Here is a 17,789-nt window from a genome sequence, read left to right as displayed (position 1 = left end):
TTCGTAAACTTTTAAATAGAGGTCCTAAAATCGACTATTTGTGTATAATTCACAAACAGCACTCCTCTCCTCCTGTAATTGTAAAATAGTCATTGTTATGGAATTTCAATCGAAAAGTGATCAGCAGGCTTTCTACCGAAATAATATGTTATCAATTACTGAGGCCTTACAATCTACAAATACACACATACAATCCTGTAGAACAACAGGGCAAAATACGTTTTACATAAAGCAACAGATGATATCTATTCTGATATCTCTATTGTATATTCCATTTTTCCTATTTTTTTATATTTTTTGAGGCCTCATTCTCCTTGACCATATTTTAGTACTTTCACAGTGCACACCAACCGTCCTCATGAATAATATTTTTTACATCATTCCCGCATAATAGATAAATTTCATCATGTTTCTTGCTCTGTGGTGTACAAGGACCTTCAACAGCATTTCCAAAACTGTCCCCAGTTTGTAGCGTCTACTCGACTATTCTTAATGATACAGATATAAGCCAAGCCCGAAACGAGCACATGCTCTGCAAAACGCTATCTCCTCAGCAGCAGCAACCAGATCTGTGCTGTGGCCATTGCCTGGTGATACTGTTCCAGTTGATTCACGGTGTGCCTAGAATAATGTATCATCACAAGAATATAAGCACAAAATAAAAAAGAAACCACTGTGACTATCACTCCAACATGAATTCAACAGGAGAAGTGTTTATTGAAACTTGGAAGTTTTAGGTGCTAAATTTAAGAGCATACAAATGAAATTTGGAGATAGTACACAAACCTAGACCAAAATTGCATTTTTCCAAACACTTAACCATAATGAAAAGCTTCATCTTTTACATATCTTTCAGACAAAGCAAGTAATGATAAAAGTACTTCCCTCTATGCATCAAAATGACTAACCTACTAGCATATATATTTCATCGAAGACCCTTAAGAATTGATGAGTAATTCTCAGTTTTGGTAGTTTTCCAACTTCAATAGCACATGATAATTGACCGGGGTAAATGCGAACTGGTGTGCTGGCCGGCTGGATGCATCACTGGCTTAAGCAGAAAGGTCACAGAGCTTGCAAGCCTCAAACCCAATGTTAGCTAAGACCACTACAGGCAAGGTCCTTAAAACAGAATAATGAACCTAATGTTCGCTAAGACCAGTACCTAATGCTGGCTGTATGCATCGCTATCTTACCTAAAGCAGTCACAGAGGTCGCAAGCCTCAACCTAATGTTAGCTAAGACCAGTACAGGCAAGGTCCTTAGAACAGAATAATGAACGGTTACTTTAGTCTGCCATTTCATGTGGGACTTCTAATCCAATTCTGCAATCTTGTAACACTCAGGCCTATTAACCTCTCCCCCACTTGCTTGCTTGTTCCAATCCTGTTTCCCTTCTGCCTTCTGCCACAGATGATCTTGTATCAAAATATAGAACATTCTTAGGCTCAGAGACATCAGCTACCAAAAGCTGATGCCAAGCGATTAAATTATTCACCTAAAACCTCCCTTTTGAAGAGAATGATCCTCAGACATAGAGTCTTTCCCCAAAATCTCAAAGAAGGTTTTGCAATGACCTAGGTCATTGGGATCCATGTACCAAGAAATTGTCCATTTTCTGATGCAGAATAAGTTTATACCAAATAACCAAGACTAGCCGCAGAAACCAGCCAGTCAACCATAAGCAAACAACTGGACCCATCCACTGAAAACCCACTTTCTCAAACTTGAAATGTGTCACATCCCAGAATCATCAGACGAGGGCCTACTCCTACTCCAGAAAAGAAGAAAAAAAAAACAGCTAGGTAACAGAATACCTATAAATACTAATGCCAGCCAGAATTGACCAAGAGTATATCTAAGGGACAGAAAGAAATCACCTTTAACCTTTTCCTAGAAAACTACAAAAGAACCACAAAATTAAATTCTAGGAAAATCTACAAATCCGAGAAATAAGAAATACGGACATAAGAATAATCTGGCTGCAGTTAAGAAGAAACGATCTTCCAAAGTTAGACCGACTATTAATTTTCTTTTCCATATGTTCAAATAGACTTCCCTGAAAAAATTTAGATGAAAAACTTGGGAGGAATTTAGACTTACGCTACAACAGTATACTTCATTTGTCAAAAGATCATTGGTTTGAGTCTGCAACTTCACAGATGCCTAAATTTTGGATGTCCAATATAGAAGGAAAAGAAAAGTAGGTTTTATTTGCAACTTCAATACATGTATGTTAAATCTCCCCAGACATGGCAACATGGCCCAAACTATGTGTGTGCAGTGTCTGGGTCGACCTGATATAATAAACCAATCTGCTTAATATACAGTAAAGATCCACAAACACAAAAATAAACAATAGCAATAAGAGCTAACTCAGCTGCAATCCGTAGTAGACATTAGGAAAGTGAAGGTTTAACCTTAAGATCTAGATGAAAGGTAGGCTTTACATCGAAAAATTCAATTCTTCTTGGAGATCTGCTTAGTCTTTGAGGTGTTTCAAGGGTTTCTATGACGTACTTTTGTTTAATTTGAAGGCTTGGAAAAATAGAACCTTTGATGTGAGTCGAAATTAAAAAAGTGGAGCCAGATTTCTTAGCCACTTCTGAAGTTTAGAACAGCTATTCCGCTAGTCGGTCAGCAAGCAGAATCAAGGTGGCAGCTGCTCTTCGGACCAAAAATTAAGAAAGGATGAACAATAAGCTGAAGTCAGAGGACTAGATGTGGCAGAGTGGGCACTGCCATACCCAAACGAGGAAGGTGGTAAGGCAGTTTGTAAAGAGCCAGCACCGTGGCGCTGGAAACCTATGTCTGCCAGGTAAAAGTCTACAATTTTGGAAGGATCTCAATTCTTCACCCCGTAAATAGAGCACGAAGTGGTTAGTAAATCACGAATCAGAACAGAGCTTCAAAGACTCTTGAGGAATAACACTAAGAGAAGCAGAAGACGGCAAAGAGAAGAATGAGCTAAAAAGTTGAACCCCGGTTTCTTCCTTCCAGTTCTTTTCCTGTATTTGATATGGAGACGTCTCTTCAATTTATCTTTGGTTTGTTAAATGCTGGTAATCTTTTTATGTTAAGGATAGACGGTTTCAATACTTATGTTTTGAGTTTTTGTTTTGATAAGTTTTGAATATTTACTTTTCAAGAAGAGCATCTCTTATTGACTTTGTTTTTATTTGTTTAGCAAAGTGAGGTTTGGAAACAAGAAGCTATCTATGAACTTTTAAATAAACTGGCTGGAATGTGAACTCAACACTGAAGCTAACTATAAAGTATAAGGCATGCTAAATTGAATAAGCCAATCAAAAGGGGCCTTACGATATTTGTGCGGTCAGTCTAAATCTTAACCAAGAGAGAATCAACTGAGACACCTCTACAAATACTTACGCATCTTGAATTGAGCTAGTCTAAATCTACCAAGAAAAGGACATCCTAAGTTAAGGATACTCAACACAGTCAATTGAGTCAATTCTACCTGAAAGGATTTGAGATACTAACTTATCCCCCCAAAAAAAAAAAAAAAGAGGATTTGAGATATTAACAGGCAACAGCCTCTCTACCTGCCAAGGTGGGGTAAGGTCTGCGTACACACTAACCTAGACCCCACTTGTGGGATTATACGGGGTGTTGTTGTTGTTTGAGATACCATCTCATGGTAGTTACCACTTAAACTAGTTCTAATAGAAATCTTGTCTATGAAAATTAGATGAAGTGCATCCCCTTGTTTTGTTTATCAAAGGGCCTTTCAAGGTTTTCCTATGCTAATAGCCTAGTACTTTTCTTTTTGTTTAACCTTGATATATTACATCTCAACTCCCGTTGTTTAATTATATTAAATACTTGCTAGTTTCACCAATCCTCATAGGAAAAATTTTGTACTTTAGTTTTTGTTTGAGCGGGAGTTAAGTTTTACATTCTCTAGTTACCAAATAGTATAATACTCCATTAATTGGCAATCAAAAATGAATAGCACAAAGGAAAGATATAGAATGGACATTTCAAGTTGCAGCAACAGAAGCGAGTGAGGCCATATTACACAATGATTTCCTTTATATTATTAGGAACACTTGAAACTAATTCATGGATCAAACCTTTTTGGCTGGTATACTCAAATATAGCAACATATTGAGATTTGAGAGATGGTAAAGGGGGAAGAAACGGAAATGGGTAAATGAAAAAAGAAGAGCACTTATTTGGAAGAATTATCATACCTCTCCATCTGATCCTCGTATTGTGACACGATAGACAACTGTCACACTTCCATTATCTGAGAAAATAACATCTCGCACTTCTCCACACCAGCCTGTTAGAAGAAATCTAACCATCACATATGCTAACATCAAAACTGATTTCTCAGTGTATACACCAGATATGCCACATTTAGGTCAATTGTACATATGTAAGTCTTTTTCCGGTAAAACTCGGAGTCAATCAAAGCTACAAACAAATAAACCATTATGCTGAAATTTGCAGCACATATGCTATTACAAAGAAAAGGGAGAACGCGTGAAAGAAGTTACAAGGGAACGGGATGAGCATCAGCACACAGAAGTAAAACATAAAAGAGAACTAGAAACACAACGTAGTGGCGAAAAAATTGCAAATATAATGCCGATCACATGGAAGAAGCATGTTGTTTTCCAAAAGAAAGAAAAAAAAACAAACTGTTATGTGCATATCTTACAGGATCTACAAAAATTTAGCACCAACAACAAACATTCGACCATCAACTAATACATATATGTTCTTCTAGGTAGAACTTAGATAACACGTGTAATAGAGGGATTAAAAGGACTAAAATTGAGTAGAAAATGCAAGACAATAGAGAATTTAAAGGTCTTTAAGGGCGGGGCAGAATGTGAGAAATGCAAAACAGCGAGGAGTGATCAGACTTGAGAAGAATTGTTAAAGGGAATACGAGGATGGAAGGAGAAGAGGAAATAAAAGAATAACCACAGGATTTCTGAAAACATGAAACATCATCAATTCATTTGCCTTAGACACATAGGAAGCAAATGGTTTTGCAGGGAAACCACAGGGAATACAACTGAGTAATTAAATTCATTTGACAACTCTAGGCATTTCTAATAAAAAATTGGTCGGTAAGAATTTCAAGATTGCTTGCTGTCAATTGAATATCCCATATTTCCCAATTCATCCAGAAGATAAAATAAACAACGTCAAGGGTGAATATGTCTAGATGCTGCAAGTATATATCTACTATCCTTCTAAAGTTCAAGCTCAATAGCCCAGAGGCTTGATCTCAATATTAGAGTTTAGATGAAATCAAGATCACGACACTTCCATATCAAAAATTTTAAAAAGGATTAAAAATCACAAGAGACATGATAGGTTTAGCGAAAAGTTGTTGACTAAGAAACCCACCAAGACACAAAAATATGATCTTTGTGATTTTTGTTACTTAGAGCAGGTAGACAGAGATATTTTCTACAACATACAATCAACAGTTAAAAAAAAAGAAAGGAAAAGAAGACGTCTCTAAGGTTGAGAAGTGCAATTTCTTCAAATGTTCCAATTCAAGCGTTAAAATGCTGTCAACCCAGGAAAGGAGTCAACATGAACATATGCAACAGCAACAACATGTTAGACATGACAGATATCCTTTCTCTACTGTCATCTTCTTTGTTGACCATCTTCAGTATATCTCAATTTCTTCACTAAAGAATCTATTTATTTGCAAATCACAGACACATAAAAATTGGGCCTTTTCCACCAAATTTCATGTCAAAACTTCTCCATTAATTTTGGCAGAAGAAAAATATTGTAAATCTCAGCTGCATGACCAAATTACACATTTTCTTTCTTCATCTTATTCAATGATGATAATACAACTAATAAAACACATTTTTTTTTTTATACAACAACATAACCACATAAGAATTAAACAAAAATGCTATCGCACCTGGAGCATAGAAGCTCAACATCCGGTTAGCATGGTACCTAAAGAATAACAATGTCATCAATATCAGACCATCAACAACAACAACAACAACATACCCAGTGAAATCCCACAATGTGGGGTTTGGGGAGGGTAAAGTGTACGCAGACCTTACCCCTATCTCGGAAGATAGGGAGGCTGTTTCCGGAAGACCCTCGGCTCAAGAGAAAACATAAGAAAAGGTCAGATAAGCACAAGCAGTTCAAAGCAAAATGAAAATGAAACTAAAGAAAGCAAACAAGTCATGATAGAGCAGTCTGAGAAAAGGAAGCAGTAGCTACCACAGATAAATAAGATAATTGAAGTATAAGAAACAACACATAGTAGCAAGCATGAAATGACAATAGACTATATATCAATACTGCGACTACCTACTAGCCTTCTACCCTAATCTGAGTCCTCCATAACCTCCTATCTAAGGTCATGTCCTCGGTAAGCTGGATCAACAAGAGAAATTGTGGCAGCTGACCAACCACTACCACAGACTTTAACTAAATACTCCTTCAGACTGATAGAATTCATGTCAATTCCCAATTTTTTTTAATTTTTTTTTTACATATTTAGGGACTACATTAAGTTTATAAATATCCTGTAACTAACACTTTCTTAAACTAAAACATATGTTAAAATTGTATTTAAAAATCAGCTATCCAAAACCAAAAATTATAGTATTATTTTACATATTTGGAGACTATAGAAAGTTTATATACATCCTGTAAATAACAATTTCTTAAACTAAAATATATTTTAATATTGTGTTTGCAAAAAACCAGCCATCAAAAAACAAAAATTAAACTCCCTCTATCCCAATTTATATGCTTTTCGCTTGCCGAGATTCAAACAGTATGAACTTTGACCAACATTTTAAGATATACTTTTCCACCAAATTGATATGAGAAAAATTGCAACTTATAATACTTTTCATATAGTTTTCAAAAATATTTAGTCCTACCTTGGTAGGAGTAGTCTAACAGACACACTCTACCCTCCCCAGACCTCACGTTGTGGGATTTCACTGGGTTGTTGTTGTATAGTTTTCAAAAATATATATTTTAATCTTAAGATATTGAGTTAATCTAATTCAATTTAGCTTCAGATAGTCAAATTGACTCTCGAAAAAAGCAAAAATATCACACAAATTGGGACAAGGACTAAATAAAAAGAGATAAATGAAATTACCAAGGGATAAATGTAGAGTTATCGTCATCAGCACCAGGTTTAATAATATTATCAGGATTTCTCTTATTTAGGTCCCTTAAATAATTTTAAGTTGTTAATTATTGCGATTTATAGCATCTTTGAGGTAGGTTCTAAATATACAAATTTTATTCAAAAACTCAAAGCTTCTATGTCAGAATTCACAGTCAAAATTTAGAAGTTTATATCTCGAAATTCAAACCGTGACTCATAAATTAGGAAAAAGGAAGTATATTTTAAAATTGTGTTTGCAAAAAATCATCCATCAAAAACCAAAAGTTGTACTCCATCTGTCCCAATTTACATGGCACACTTTCCTTTATAGTTAGTCCTAAAAAGAACGACACATTTCCTTATTTGGCAATAATTTAACTTTAAACTTTACTCCCTCTGTTCACTTTTACTTGTCTCTATTCCAAAAATAGATTTTCACTTTTACTTATCCACTTTCGCATATCAAGACAAATATAATTTGTTTTTCTTGTTTTGCCCTTAACATTAATTACTTATTCCAACTCATTTTCCAAATACAATACAATTATATACCAATTAATATGGGTATCATGGTACATGGTAAAATATGCACTTCATTTATTATTTCTTAAGGCGTGTGCAAAGTCCATAGTGGACAAATAAAAGTGAACGAAGGGAGTATTTTTTACCATTAACAAGTTAATCTATAACCACACAAATATCTTTGGCTCTTTTTAGATCACAAGATTCAAAAGTCTTACTTTATTTTTTAAACTCCATGCCGAGTCAATATATTGACCTTAAATTTTGACATAAATTTCAGAGCACGACAGTCAAAATTTATAACTTCGAACTTAAATTATGACATAAATTTTTTAAGTTTGTAAAAATAAAATTTATATATTTTGAAAATACATTAAAAATACTATAAACTATGATAATTTATAATTCATATAATTTAGAAAAAATGTAAGGAAAACGTGATCAAAGAACCACCTCATACCTCATACACTCCCCAAATATTAAAGGATTCACATAAATTGAAACAGAAGGAGTATTTTTTATGCTTAGCGAAATAATTTATAACCACACAAACATCTTTAACAAGATTCAAAAGTCGTTTCTTTATTTCTTAAACTCCGTATCGAGTCAAAATACATCATCATAAATAAAAAGAGAGAAATGAAAATTACCAGGGGATAAAGGTAGAGTTATCATCATCAGCTTTAATAATATTATCAGGAATCCTCTTATTCAAATCCCTTAAGATCTCAGCTAAAGGTCGAGTAATACACGACGACGAAACCTTATCTAACGGCACCACATAGTTCGTATTCGATGACGTGGCATTCTTACCGCCCGTGACGTCACCAGTGCTGCTAGCTTTGACTTGTAGTAAGTTTTTTGATGTTTTAATAGGAGAAGAAAAAGTGTTGAAGATGTTTAAATGGAGTTTTTGCGCCGCCGTGCTCCGCCGTGGATACGGCGGAGTTGGTAGGTAGCTGTCTGCCGGCGGGAGAGAAGACTTGGTGCAATGTGCAAGCATATTTTTTTTATTTTTATTTTTTGAGTGTTTTTTTGGTGAAAAAGTAAACGTGGGTTTCAAAGATGCGTGTGTGAGTATAGACGGGTTGGTGAGCTTTCTATGACTTGTATTTAAGGGCATGTTTGGATCATGCTTTGCTATACAACAACAACAACAACACAATTCCAACAGGTGGAGTCCGAGGATGGTAGAGTGTACGCAGATATTACCCTTACTTTTTTGACAGGTAGGGAGGATGAAAAAGCATCAGTAATAATAAATAGTAGTAATAGCAGCAGGATAATACGAAGACGAAGTAAAAGAAATAATCAGATAATGCTAGATAGAGGTGTACATGGATCGGGTTGGTTCGGATTTTTCAAATACCAAACCAAACTAATTTTGTCGGGTTTTTTATTTTTTTACAAACCAAACCAAACCAATAAAATTCGGATTTTTCAACCTTGAGTTTTATCGGGTTATTCGATTTTCTCGAGTTTTTTTCATGAAAAGTTTTCATACAAAACATATAACTTTTACTTCAAATATTTCTTTAGTCCTAGAAGATACAACTATATAATTGATGTGTTTCTTAAAAAAATAACACAAATTATGAGATGATTGATGACATTGTATTAAAATATTCAACCGAAAAGACATTAATAAAATCCGTTAAAACAAATATTGTTATTTAATAAACCATAAATAAAATGATCATAATCTAAAAGTACTAAGTCATGCTAAAATAAGTTATGCAAATCTAAAAATACTAAGTCAGTAATAATAAACAGTAGTATAATAGCAACAAGATAATATGATGATGAAGTAAAAGAAACAATTAGACAGTTGTAGAGATAACAACAAGCAAATTTAAAGTTAAAAATAAAAATAAGAGATATGCAAATGCTAAAATAAAAATATAAGAAAATGACAGAAATAATACTGGTCCAACAAGAATGGAAGGTACTACTAATCTTACGTTTTTATAGTTAATAGTAAAATATATGTATTCACTCCGTCTGCTTTTACTTGTCCACTATACTAAAATTAAATGTTCACTTTTAGTTATTCGATTTGAAAATTTAAGAGATAATTTATCATCTTATATCTATTTTGCCCTTATTATTAAGTACTACTTATTTTCAATTCATTTTTCAATAACTGAGATAATTATTAGGGGTGATATAATAAAATTATAATTTTATTTATTGCATCATACAAAGGGAATGGTGATCTCCATAATCAACATTAATTGGTAATTTCATTAAGTTAGCAACTTAGGTATCACAAGTTGAAATATGTTAATAAAAATAGTATATACACTAAAATTATTTTTGTATTATTATTAATTTTAGACTACACTAATAAAACTTAATTATTTTCAATATTAATCGTATTATTTTGGAGTGTTAGTGTATATAATAACTTGTATTACTATTATCATAGTGGTATTGATTATCATACAAAAAATATAGTCATAATAATCACTATAGTTTACGAGTGTGATGTGTGTATTAGACTCATATTTGTTGATTAAGCTCTATCGAGGACAAAAAGAAAGGGTGATATTTAAGTGAAAAAAGGTGGAACAGACTCATTATCCACCAAATTTCCAGTTATATACATTAATCCTCATATAATTATGAATATTAACATAATATTAATTTATTATGGTTATCATAAATATATATCCAGAATAATCGCGATAATTTACTAATGTAGCGCGTGAGGTGTGGATTAAGCGTGCATATTTCATATGTAAACCCTATTCAAACAAAAATATATAATATCTAAGTGAAATAGGACTAGACGAACGAACCTATTATCCACCAAATTATATATCATGTGTGCTAACCCCTGAAATATATCGATTAACAAAAACCAATCATGAAATTTTATATAATTTATTTTCTTAATTTTTTTGGGAGCGAGATCAGAAGAGTAGGTGAGGAGAAGGAAGAGTGAAATAATAATGGATGGTAATAATAAGAACTTATTCACATTCGATATTTATATAAAAAAAATACGAATATATCGCGGCTAAATAATAAATTAAAGTAAAATTATATCTTAAATAATTTAATAACAGCAATATATACGTATAGATATGCATTAGATGTGTTAATTAACTAGGGAAACAACCCACGCTTTGCGCGGTCATGAGAAAAATAACATTGAGTTTATTAAAGAAAATACTTCGATTTATTTCTCATCTTAAACACACTAATTCTCACAAATAAAAATACTTAAATAATTATTAGTCATTTATTGAGAAGCTAAACTTTACAGAATAAAATACAAAATTTATTAGCAACAAAAAAACATTAGAAAGACCAACTCCTCATACCCTTTAAGGTGAAATTTAAAACCTTTATGTTGAAATCGTTTTTTGTTTCGTGTCAAATTGTGTCGAAATCTTATTCTTGAAGGATGTATACCTTGTATTTGAAATAAACACAAATAAAATATAAATATATAAAATAAGAAATTGATTAAACTATACTTTGTGTTTTTCACAAACTTTAAACTAATCAAATGTTGAAGTTGTGTTCACCTCGTCCAATTAAGTTTCTTTTCTTGATTGAATTAATCATACATGTTTTGCTACAATAAAAAATTAAAAAGAAAGCTTTTTTTCCTTTTGCTTGTAAGTATTGGTGTGTTGTACAATAATGACTGAAGCTAATCTACATCATCACAAGAGTTGACACACTCTCCATTTTAACCATGGATAGTTAGCTTCCCTAATTGTCGAAAAGGGTGAACGCATTAAATAATAGCCTTTTCCTCTTATTTTAGTAACGTAAAAGATCTTCTTGAATACAAAAAGTACAACAATTTAGAAAGAATGAATTTTGAAATTCTTAAAATAATATAAAGAAAAAATTTGAAAACAATCAAAAAATGAGAGAAGATAAATGTGTTGTAAAATAAAGAAAAGAAATAATCATTAAATGTATATTACATGATATGTTACAAAGTACAGTTTTTAGTAAATCTCTAAAAAGTATAGATTTTGCATGAGTTAATGTGCAAATTTTACTATAACCTTTCTACTTTCTAGAATCAGTTTTAAATAATTTCCTATTTATTATAAGTTGCAAATAATCGAACAAACTCATAACTGCATAAATTAATTATAACCAAAGAATTATTGTTGAAGGTATTGACTAAAAAAAGTAAAAGATTGTCACGTCCTCATAAAATTATAAATTTACAATACTTCTGTAATTTGAACAAATGACGCTATTTTATCATTTTGGAACAACAAGCTCAACTTTTCAATTACAAGTGGTATGACTACTGGTAGAAAAATTGTCTTTAATCTTTTCACCACCCTGAAAGCTATCTACAACACCCTACCTAAGATGTAAACTCATAACTTTTTTACATGAAGAAGCAATCTCAGCGGTTCAAATCCCAACACCGGAGACCAAAACTATTTAAGAGTAAAAAGAGCAGTCATCTCATATAAAAAGCAATAACTGTGAAGAGAAAACATGGTTACGCATCCCCAGCTCCAAAGTTAAGATGTAAATCACCAAACATCCTAAAAATCTGACTAAAACAACACTCAAATGCACATTGAAAATTTAAATAGAAGTTTAAATATTTTGGCATGGAATATAGCATGTTATCATTGAATACCATCTCTTACTATCCCACAAATAAGTCTCTCGTAGCTCAAGACGAATTAGAAAGTGAATCCCTTGCTTAAAGAATTGCTTTAGAAATATTTCTTTCCTGCAATTGGTAATCACTTCTAGGCTTCTAGCAACTATTAGCATCAGGATGTGTATCATTTATTTTACAACAAATGTTTTACAATGCCTCTATTTATAGGATAACAATATGGAATATCAAATGATGCCATGAACATGACTATTAATTATTTAGGGGTTATGAAAATAAAAAGTTATGGGAGTAATGAAAATAAAGGCCATTATGTTTTTACATTAAAGAATATATGAGTGGAGTAGTAATTGACACATTTATTCTTACAAAATAAAAAATAGAGAAATAAGGAAAATTGTCAAAAAAAAAAAAAAAAGAGAAAAAAAGATAAATAAGATCCTTGGCCAAAGAGAGGTGCAACATCATTCTTCTATTGCCTACCTTTAGAATATGATAATAACAATAAAAAGTGTTTTGGGCTGATTCAACCAAAAAAGTTGCTTGGGCATTAGTTGAATCATAAAGATCATCATTTACTACTACCACTACTACATGGGTTTATTGCTACATTTACTTGGATGTCATTTTTTTTTTTAATTCATTAGTTAGTAGAAAAACTTCATAAAAATCTAAAAAAAAAAAAAGGAGAAAAAAGATAAATGTCAATGGCGTATGTAGGTAAGTCTACGTAGGATTGTTTCACGCCATTTTTATATTATATATAGATTATGTTGACATAAATATTGGGCAGAAATAAATTTCAACAATAACAATACATATTCAAAGTCCAAACCTTCCACTTGTGAATAGTAGAATATTAGACATGTGGCCTCTCTTTTTGTAATGGTGGTCGAAGTCCAACCATGGACAATATCCCTACCTACCATGGAAGGCTCTTTTTGTAATATGCTAGTATAATGTTAATTCATATTTGATATCTATTACGAATAAATAATAGAATATGCACATTAGTTAATCACGATTAAGGCATAAGTGTGTGCAAATAGATACATATCTTGCATTTATAAATTTGGTATAAACCCATAATGCGAATAAATTTTATATATATTTATATTTATTGATTTGCTGTAACTATATGTGATAGACAATTTTTTACCATCTCAACGAAACTCTCTTTGTCACAATTTATGTGATATACTTTTCTTTTTAGTCTGTCAAAAAAGGAATGATACATTTCTATATTTAGAAATAATAATATTTTAAAATGATTTAACTTAAAACTTGCCCTTTTATCTTTAATGAAATGATTTACGGTCACACAAATATCTATGACTTGTTTTAGATCACAAGTTTCAAGAATCTTTTTTTCTCTCTTAAACTTTGTGCCTAATCAAAATATATGACACAGATTAGGACGAAAGGGGTACTACTTTTCTTTAATTTAATGTAAGTTTTTCTTTTGGACCAAAAATATATTTACATAAATAATCAACATTAAAGGTTCACGTGTTCTACTTTAGACATGCCTACTACACATACATGTCTAAGTTAAGCACGTTTTAGGTTAAGCACCTTTTAGAAAGCATTGCCATGGACCATATTGGAGTGAACAGTCTCAATTAATTCTTTTTTGATAGTAGTTATTTCTAGCTCGTGCTTCATTGAATATCAATATATTGACATATTATTTCCAATTCTAGATAAAGGAATCATGTTAAACCATTAACTCGTGAAAAGATAGTGAATTGTTATATTCTAAAAACATTACTTTGAGGGATTCTTGAAATAGAAAACACTTGGTAAAGGACTCTTTATTTTATAAAATTAGGGAAATTTTCACTTTTAGTCCCTCAAATATCATTTTTTTTTTAGTTTTAGTCTTTTGATATCAGTCTGAACACATTTAGCATTCAATTAATTGAAATGTACACTTTTGATCCATCTGTTTGTGAACCTTCAGAAATTTTACAAGTTAAATACCATTACATCATCTTTTTTTTTTTTTCAAGGATCCATCCTTATGATGGAGGAGTTAGGCATGACTCCGACCATTACATCATCTAACTACCCACATACTGTGTTATATTTGTATTATTTACTCCATATTTACGGATAATATCGTCCTAGTAATTTTAAAATGTAACATATTCACTACATAAAAGATCAAAAAACACATATTTAAGTAGTTGAAAATTAAGCGGGCCATTGGACATAAAAATGTGAAATTTGAAAAAACAAAAAAGTAATATTTGGAAAAAAGTTGAAAAACGGTATTTGGAAATTGGAGTTGTGTTTGGACATTAATACAACTTGGAAATGTTGAATTTTTGTGAGTGATTTGGAGTGAAAAATGTGAAAACATGTTTTTGGAGTTTTTCAAATTCCAGAATGTTCCAAAAGTTGAATTTCGAAAAATTATAACTATTCTCTGTCCAAACATGATTCTGGAATAAATATTCAGGAATAAATGAAAATTATCCATGGCCAATCGGGTACTTAAGATATACTTAATCCACATATCACGGGACCAAAATTAAAAATCACAAACAACTAAGGAATCGAAGTACTATTTTTCCTTTTAATTATTCGCATGGATATTGCATCAAACTTAATATTTCTTGTTAACAATGATAAAATTGTTCATCCGTACCATAATGCCATCAAATTACACTGACTGAATCTTTTATGACTTCATTTTGATTAGGTTCAACATGTAAAAGATTTACCCAATTTTCCAATTGACAAAGCTTTTGTCTAGCACCAAGCTCCACTGCCCCTAATCTGTTCCAAAGGCATATTAGTTAACGGAGAAAAATCTCTTCTTATCCACACCTCCCTTCCTCTATCTCCAAGTCTAAAGTACAGAAAGACACTGTTTCTGGCCAATTTACGCATGTGTCCTAATGTGTCTAAAGTGCCTATTAAGACAGCATAGAAACAAAATAATACACAAGCCCAATGTCTCTCTTACACACACCCTTATATATATATATATATATACACATAATATGAATAAAGGAGGAAATAAAATTTTCAGAAAATATTCACCATCTACAACCTTTCAAATTATTTTTTTGAAGTTGTCATCGGCAATACACTTAGTTTCTACACAATTGTCCTTAATGTGTTATACCGGGGCACAAAAAGAAAAAAAGTTAAAATAAATTTTAAAAAGAGAAAGACTAAAATTACAAAAAAGGGTCAAAATTTATCCTTCAACTATGTTAATTAATCTAATTAGGCAAGAATTAGAGTTTAAGATTCAGCCGTTAGAAAATAAGGGTAGAAGTAGTCCAATTTTTAGACGGCAAGGACACTTCTGATACCAAAAGATATCGGAGGGCAAAAGTGCTCTATTTTCGATATGAAGGGTAATTTTGGCCCTTTTCCGTATATAATAATGTTACCTTTCTCAAAAAAGTAACAGAAAGAAAAGAGGATCGGTTGATTATGGTTTCTTCCTTCCTCTTGCTCTTATAATTTAGTCGAGGAATAGAACTAGCTAATGCTTGAGTTGTACTTGAATTGGTAATTTCATATTCTCCCACAATGAAGTTTACCAGACTTTTGATTTTCATAGACGTTAGCTCCAAGCTGATCAAAAGTTGAATCCATAACATCTTTCGTGAGCCAAAATTTGAGTTTCGACAACTTCACAACTTAATTGTATTAAAGATGTGCGCCAAATATTGTGCAATCACACCCCACTATATCAGACTAGCATTGGTGGCAAGGTTCTCTATTACCCGAATGCCTTCTAAAACAGTGCTCTTATTGAACAAACAGGATCACAATTTGAAACCACATAGTTTCCGTCAAGAAGCAATGCATACCAGGAGGTTTGCCTATGTCCCTTGAAAATGAAAGAGCAACAGCAGCTGAACTGGATGTTTTGTTATTAGAGCGGTTAATTGCTGTTCCACCTCGGTAAAAAAAACTTACAACCTCTGTTACCCATAATGGCAGTCTCACTGGAAAAAACATAATCTACAAACACGACATGGGCCACTGAAAAGATAAGTTCTTTCTCACAGAATCAAGTAAGAGGAGAAATCTGCATCCATGAAGGTAAATGGCAAAAAATAAAGTTTTGCATAAATGAGAACTATGAAGCTCACTCACCCAACTTTGCAAGGACCGGTTTGATGTCAATGTCCTCGTCCTAGAACATTCAAATGATTTTTATTACATTTAAAGTAAGAAAAAATAAGGTTGTTCCTAGATATTAGAAAAGCAAAAACTTCAAGTGTCCCTCAAAGTTCGTTCAACTTTTCGAAGACAAGATTAAATAAATAAAAGTGTGCTCTCTCTAACAGCTTAAGATTTTAGATGAATTGGTCACCCTTCAATATGATATTAGAGTATGTATAGGTCCTCGGTTTGACTCTCACTGCCACCCATTATCAAAAAGAATATCCACGTGCTTGGCCCATGAAAAAGAATATGGCCTGCACGTGAAGTGGCACGTTGAAGACAAAATTAGATAAATAAAAGTGTGCTTTCTCTGACAGCTTAAGCTTTTAGTTTTAGATGAGTTGGTCACACACTTCAATACAGCTTTTTAATCTCACTCTAAAATCTAAATTGATGAGTTCCGGCACTAATACAGAATCTGAATTGCAAAAGGATTAACTTTATCCCTTTCATCCACAATTTAAAGAATATTAAGCATCATCACTTTGACAAGTAAAGAATAAACTGCTTTGTCACGGGGGCTAGAAGTAACAAAATGATTGGTCTTAAGAGACTTAAGACTTACAAAAAATAACAAAATCCCCATTGGTGGTGATCCAGAACGAGAGAGCGAGCATTCCCTGATACTGCGAATGAAATCCTCAGTCATGAGTCCCTGAAGTTTGTTCTCCCAAGTTAGTGTAGCCCAATTTAAATCAAGTTAGCACAAATTTTCTACTAGATATAAACAATTCAACCCATTAAAAATTCCAAGTAGGAACTTCATGAATTCGAAATGAGAATCAAGCTAAAGAGTGGAGGTTCAAATTTCTCTCAACAAGGCAGACATATTTGTAAAAATGTTAGGATTGTACTGGAGTACAGAATTACCCGAGATTTTTTTAATGGGATTAAATCAACTGTTAATCCTGGCAAGAAACCAACAGTTATTAAAACACCCTGGTCCTCATCAACAAGATCGTCATGAGCGTCGTTATCTTCAAACGTATCCCACTGAACCTGGAAAAACATCATTTTCTCCCCTTAAGTTTTTGTTAAGGAGAAGTCAGAATGTAATCCAAGCAGATTCTAGTCTATAGCCACTAGATTCACCTCTTCAAACTCATTAGTGTTAGCATCTTGCCCAAAAATTCCATGGGATGTCGAAGTGAGTACTGGAATTTGGCAACCGAATCTACCAGTAATCTGCAGAACAATATATCCACCATAAGCAGCACATGTATCTTATTCCAATGTGCGATAACTCATACTCTGAATGGATGGTTTTAATAATATCACGAGTCTTAACTGTAACAAAGTATA

At 32.5% G+C, this 17,789-nt stretch overlaps 1 protein-coding gene across 1 annotated transcript; it reads right to left on the bottom strand.

Moving 5' to 3' along the window:
* Positions 1–129: 129 nt before the first annotated feature.
* LOC132060253 (DNA repair RAD52-like protein 2, chloroplastic) lies at positions 130–8,766 on the bottom strand. Its single transcript, XM_059453191.1, has 4 exons — positions 8,326–8,766; positions 5,927–5,964; positions 4,215–4,306; positions 130–621 (listed from the first exon to the last, which is right to left on the bottom strand). Exons 1-4 carry the CDS (start codon positions 8,676–8,678, stop codon positions 490–492), a joined length of 615 nt encoding a protein of 204 aa, XP_059309174.1. The 5' UTR covers positions 8,679–8,766; the 3' UTR covers positions 130–489.
* Positions 8,767–17,789: the final 9,023 nt, after the last annotated feature.

The sequence above is a fragment of the Lycium ferocissimum genome, chromosome 6 (genome assembly GCF_029784015.1).
Source record: "Lycium ferocissimum isolate CSIRO_LF1 chromosome 6, AGI_CSIRO_Lferr_CH_V1, whole genome shotgun sequence".
In the NCBI taxonomy this organism is placed as follows: domain Eukaryota; kingdom Viridiplantae; phylum Streptophyta; class Magnoliopsida; order Solanales; family Solanaceae; genus Lycium; species Lycium ferocissimum.
Note: the sequence above shows the minus strand (reverse complement) of the source record. Positions and strands in the feature narration are given on the sequence as shown.